The sequence below is a fragment of the Macrobrachium nipponense genome, chromosome 46, assembly GCF_015104395.2.
Source record: "Macrobrachium nipponense isolate FS-2020 chromosome 46, ASM1510439v2, whole genome shotgun sequence".
NCBI lineage: Eukaryota > Metazoa > Arthropoda > Malacostraca > Decapoda > Palaemonidae > Macrobrachium > Macrobrachium nipponense.
Genome location: NC_061106.1, coordinates 40,532,309 through 40,538,789, shown reverse-complemented (window position 1 = coordinate 40,538,789; position 6,481 = coordinate 40,532,309). Strand labels below are relative to the sequence as shown.

The 6,481-nt window shown below is 40.1% G+C and overlaps 1 protein-coding gene across 1 annotated transcript in view; it reads right to left on the bottom strand.

The window, feature by feature from the left end:
* Positions 1–959: 959 nt before the first annotated feature.
* Positions 960–6,481, bottom strand: part of LOC135214949 (LYR motif-containing protein 2-like) — a 38,642-nt gene continuing 33,120 nt past the window's right edge. The window contains exon 3 of the mRNA XM_064249442.1: positions 960–1,122. Within this exon, the coding sequence (XP_064105512.1) occupies positions 1,042–1,122 (81 nt within the window). The 3' untranslated portion in view covers positions 960–1,041. The remainder of the gene's footprint in view (positions 1,123–6,481) is intronic.

Below are 6,481 nucleotides of genomic sequence, written 5' to 3'. Positions count from 1 at the left end.
TACGTAATGACTATAGATGACATAATGGCATCATATATTCTTGTACCTTACAACGTGAAGAAAGATGGCAAATGCTATACAAAAATACTAGGGTCAATTAAGTAACATAAGTGAAATAAATCACACAACATTGATGACTGTTATAAGACAAAAATTTTCAGTTACTTCAGAAGGAGCAACTGGAGCATTTCCTTTGATAAAATTCCTGATACTAAAAATCCACCATAAAAACTATGCTTACATCAACCTTGCATTTTAATCCATTTTAAACGTGTGATAAAAGGTTTTTAGAACATAATCATTTGTTTGGGGCAGTGATTTTGAATATATATATGTACTATATTTTAACAGAGCATTTTACCCTGGTGCTTTGATACTGAAAACATTTCCAAACTCAGAGATCTTACAGAAGATTTGTGCTAGTGCTTACTGCTTTCAGAATCAGTTGATTCACAGACTGAATAAGATACATTAAGGTGAAATGCCTAATAAACAAAAAATATTAAAAAACCTCACTACAAGTCTGGTGTGCTTTTGTTTTTCCTGTGCTAATGTGAACTTCGTAACTTATGGCAAGGGCTGTCATCCTCATTCCATACCTCCAACTTATTCCTGGAAGCATTTCATACAACAGTTTCTCAAGTCTTCTACATATTCAAAGGTAACCAAACATCAGTACTCAATCATTTTCAAATCATATCCCTATCTGGGTCATGAAAGGAGTTACCAAATGAACCACGCCATGAACCATCATCATATCCAAAAGGTTAGATACCATCAGTTGCTCGACCATACAGGCCTGTTGCATGACAGTTGAAGATTGTGTCCCTTTGACCAAAACAACTTTCAACTGCACAGTTTCCAACATGAAGCAACCATAATTTTCAGATCAAATGGTGTAAAATTACAGAGAATGAAAAAGATCTAATGCTAATGAGGTAAAGGAGTAACACAAGATCTATGAGTCTTAGTTTTATAATAAAATAGGCAGTAAATAAATAGGTACTGTATATACATTATCACTTAGTCAATTTAAAAATCCTATGAATTTGCCAGTTTAACAGTTACTTCTAATTGTTCTAATTGTTTCTTCCCCTGGAAAATTAACTGCTTGATAACTTCCTGAAAAAGAGGAGAGAAGGAAGTGAAGATTATTATTATACTGAAGTGAAGAATCTTATTAAAGTATAAACAAAACTGCATATTTTAATTACATCTTCCTATAACTACAATGACCAACAACACTTGAATCTCGTCAAAAATTCTCTACAGCACTGCATTCCCACTGTTACAATATCTAACTGAAAGGTAAGCACAATATCACAGAACTATAATGTTTTCTACATAATGCTTTTGTTACTTAAGAAAGAAACCAAGTGATGTTAGTTTGATGATTACTAAGTCAAAGAGGGATCCATACAAAAGTGGAGAATAAGATTTCTAAAGTAATGACTGAAGATCTTTAAAAAATTCAAGAATGTCTCCTGATTTTTTTTTTTTATAAATTTACTTTTATAAAAGAGCCAAACATTACAACATAATTTTAGAAAGTAAAAAGCACACAATTAAGAAATGCTGAAATAATGAAGAGTAAAACATTGTTAGTCTTTAATTATTTAAAGATACTACATACAATCTATTCTCTACTGTTACAGTCCTAATTCAGAAACTCTTCATTGCAGTTACTCTTACATGAGACTACGTACTAACCGAATGTTTATCAAAAAAACAAAATAAAAAATAATTCTCAGATTACACAAACACAGTTTCATTTCTACTTGCAACCACAACTCCCATTAGGTGGATTAACTATAGTAGGTGATGAAACACTACTTAAATTAGTGATAAGATGGTTAGCAAAAGATGTGAAATCCTCACACTTGGGAGTCCACAACCTCTCCTGTCCAATGACCCCATTTACTTAAAAGAGCTGTGTATCAACTGGGAGGAGTTGAGTAGGGCACTCCCATAGAATTAAGTCTGTATGTTTATTTTGGTCCACCAAAAAATCTCACCCTGCCTGGCGGGTTGTTGTTTACTTCCCCAAATCTCTGAATCTGACACCTTGTAATTACTGCTTAGGAAAAATATGGTTCCTGTCTCTGTAAACGCTACACTCAATTTAATCTGGATTGTCAAAGTTATCATGTTGGTCTAGTAAGATCAGGATGCTTCTGTTCTGTTTCTAGAAAATGTATGGGATCTTAACCCTGCCTACAGAGATTGCTTTCCATCTTGAAGGCCATCTCTACCACCATGAGATCATTTGTATTACCTATGCAGGTAATGCTTAAAGAGAAGCACTTCAACAGAAAATAAATTTACCGTAATAGCAAAAATCTAAACTAAACCAGGGTCTCTTCTAAAAGCTTCCAGCTGAGACTACCACATAGCAGCTTTCCCAAAATCCAGATTTCCTCCAAAATGAAGATCTGAACCAAGGTTGGCTTGATCAATTCCCTCTATTTGAATTAGAATTTAAAGTTTCTTCAGTAATGTTTATCCTAAAGGCTCTTGAACTAAGATAAACAGCACTTGACTACAAGCGAGCCTTTAACCCTTCAATATCAGACAAAATAGCTATGCTAATTCTAGGCAACACTTCTGGATCTAGATGGCAAACTGGTAAGGCAGTGAAGTATCAGTAATTACAATATTTAATTATATCTGTTGCTCAGAACCATTTAGCTAGTTTTTGTTTTTTGTATGGCATTTCTTTTAAAAAACTTTTCTACAAAATCCTTACATAACTTTTACACATGATAGATACTGTACGGTACTTGTTAATCAGATAAGAAATAAGCCCTCTCTGAATTTTAAAAATAGCACTGAACCAAGAACACAAAGTGTCCTAGATTTAATATATGTACAGAAAACAATAGGTGCCAGTTCAAATATAACTGTATTTGTAAGTTCATTTCCCTAATAATGTCTGTCAATCCAATTATTCTTAAGGAAATCTTGCTTAAATTGAAATCTGTAAAGTTTTTGCATTTCTAATGATTTATTTTTCCATATTTTTTGTTTTTTCCAGCAATGTTTTGATTACTGTCAGTCTGTAGTTTAATTGATTAAGGTCAAAAACATTATATTAAATACTGTATATAAAATATATAATGTATAATTAAATAAAATAGGAATTTGAGTCCAAAAACTAATTCTTTTTTACTTTGGTATTGATAAGCTTCCCTAAAAATGATATTGTTATTTTACAATAAAGTTTTGTACATACTTACCTGGCAGATATATACTTAGCTTACGTCTGACGTCACGACAGAGGAATTCAAAAACTCGCGGCAAATGCGACAGGTAGGTCAGGTGATCTACCCCACCCGCCGCTGGGTGGCAGGTGTATGAACCAATCCCCCTTTCCAGTCATAATTTCTCTTCCACCTGTCTCCTGAGGGGAGGCTGGGAGGGCCATCAATCGTATATATCTGCCAGATAAGTATGTACAAAACTTTATTGTTTAAATAAAATAAACAATATCATTTTTGGCACATGAACTTTCCTGCCAGATATATACTTAGCTGATTGACACCCTTGGTGGAGGGAAAGAGACAGAGCTAACAAGGGAAAAAGGGGAAACAACATCTGTTTGAGGATACTAACAAACCTTGGTTCTTACCTGATAAGGCTGAAGACTTCATAGTTACTGTCTATTAGTCTGCAAAGCCTGAAGAGCTACAGCGAGGGCGTGACCTACAGCTGAAAAGACTCTTGTTTGGGTTCTACCGAAGGGATTTGATATTCCACTTACTCAGTAGAATCCAAGTCGGATCATGTCAATGGGGATTCGCCCTCTTAAATGACAGAGCCTGACCACTACCAATGCAGGGAGCTCTAGCACAAACAGACACCTAACCATTCTAATGTTAGCAATACGAATAGAAAGAGATGCCTACCCGCATCCTCTTTCAACAAAACAACCATAAAAACAATACAAAACAATAGGGGAAAAAATGTACAAAGGATATGCCTCAGCTCCCTGCCCCAGCACCGAATCCGCTGATACATACGGCCTAATGCGAAGCACTTATCGTAAGTAATCTTGACGTCTCTAAGGTAGTGGTTCGCGAATACTGAATTGCATCTCCAGAATGTTGCTTTCATCAGATTCTGGAGTGACATATTCTTGTTGAAAGCCAAGGACGTAGCAATGGCTCTTACCTCGTGATGCCTTGATTTTCAAAAGCTTGAACTGATCCTCACCGCAAGCCAAATGCGCTTCCTTCACGAGGCTTCTAATAAAGAAGGACATAGCATTTTTAGACAATGGTCTACTGGGATCCTTTACAGAGCACCAAAGTCTGTCCTTAATGCCCTTAAGAGACTTCTTCCGTTGGAGGTAGTATCTAAAGTCCTCACAGGGCAAAGAGTTCTTTCCGGCTCTTCCCCTACCAGGGGAGCTAAGCCTGGAACCTCAAAACTCCTTGGCCAAGGATTTGAGGCGGGGTTCTCGTTCTTAGCTAGAAAAGAAGGAGGAAGGAAGGAACAAATCACGGAATCTTCCCTTTGAAACCTACCCTTCCTTCTAGAGCATGAAGCTCGCTAACCTCTCTTGGCAGATGCTAAAGCCAAAAGAAAAACAGAGCCTTCTTCGTAAGATCCTTGAAAGAAGATGACTGGGGAGGTTCGAACTTCGAGGACCTCAGGAAACGAAGAACCACATCCAGATTCCAGCTCGGAATTTGAGACGAGGGTTTTCTTGCAAGTTTTGAAAGATCTTAGCAGATCATGTAGATCTTTGTTGTTGGAGATATCTAAGTTCCTGTGCCTAAACACAGCTGCTAACATGCTCCGATATCCCTTTAGATGGTTCGAAACTGCAAAGTACCGCATTTTCCTTGAGAAAAACCAGGAAATCTGCGATTTGGGTCACAGAGGTACTGGAAGAGGAAAGCTTCTGGTTTCTGCACCAACGGCGAAAGATGTCCCACTTCGACTGGTAGACACTAAGGGTAGAGGGCCTTCTAGCTGAGGCGATAGCCTTCGCTGCCTTAGCTGAAAACCCCTTCGCTCTGACAAGACTTTTGACAGTCGAAAGCCAATCAGATTGAGAGCGGGGAGTTTTTGTTTTTTGTGATACCTGTCGAAGTGGGGTTGTCTGAGCAGATCTACTCTTTGTGGAAGAGCTCTTGGAAAGTCCACCAGCCATTCCAGTACCTCTGTGAACCAATCTTGGGCGGCCAGAATGGAGCTACAGCGTCATCCTTGTCGCTTCCGAGGCCGGCCGCAAACTTTCTGAGTGTTTGACTCAGAATCTTGAATGGAGGAAAAGCATAGACGTCCAGACCTCTCCAGTCTAGAGGAAAGCATCGACTGACACTGCTCCTGGGTCCGAGATCGGGGAGCAGTAGAGGTCTATTCTCTTGTTCTTTGCTGTCGCAAATAGGTCGATATGAGGTCTGCCCCATAACCTCCACAGGTCCTGGCAAACTTTCTGAGTGCAGAGTCCACTCCGAGGGGGGAGCACTTGATTCCTCCTGCTCAGGAGATCGGCCCTGACATTCCTTCTCCCTGTACGAACCTGGTGAGGAGAACGATCTTCCTTGCCTGAGACCACAACAGCAAGTCCTTCGCTGTTTCGTACAGGGAGAAGGAGTGTGTCCCCCCCTGCTTTCTTATGTAAGCCAAGGCTGTTGGTGTTGTCCGAGTTGACCTGAACTATAGCATCTCGGACGTGGGGCTCGAAGGCTTTTAACGGCCAACCACACTGCCATCAACTCTTTGTTGTTGATGTGCCAGGACACCTGTTCCCCTCCCAGGTGCCTGACACTTCTCTTGACCCTAGGGTCGCACCCCAACCCGTCTCCGACGCGTCGGAAAACAATACTTGGTTCGGGTTTGGCATGTACAGAGACAGACCTTCTGCAAATCGGAGAGGATCTGCCCACCACAGAAGGTCCTTCTTGATTCCTTTTGATATCATGAAGGAGAATTCCAGGTCTAGAGAGAGGACACCTCCAATTCCGGTAAAGGAGGAATTGGAGAGGTCTGAGATGCAACCTTCCTAGAGAAACGAATTGCTCCACGAGGAAAGTGTCCCCAACAGACTCATCCACTCCCTCGCTGTGCATGCATCTTTCTCTAGGAAGGTCGGTTAGTTTCTCTCGGCAACGAGCAATCCTCTCTGGTGACGGAAGGATATGCCCGAAAATCCGGAGAAACCATCCGAATCCCCAGATATATCAGCTCTTGACTGGGGATTAATTGTGACTTCTGGAAGTTCACCAGAAGCCCCAACGAACTTGCTAAGGTGTCTTTTGTAGGTCCTCCAGACATCGTTCTTGCGAGCTTGCTCTGATCAGCCAATCGTCTAGATAGAGAGACAGCCTCACTCCCTCCAAATGTAGCCACTGCGCTACATTCTTCATTAAACCCGTGAAAACTTGAGGGGCTGTCGAAAGGCCGAAGCACAAGGCCCTGAATTGGAAGATCTTCCCTCCCATCATGAATCTCAGAAACTTCCCGTGAAGAA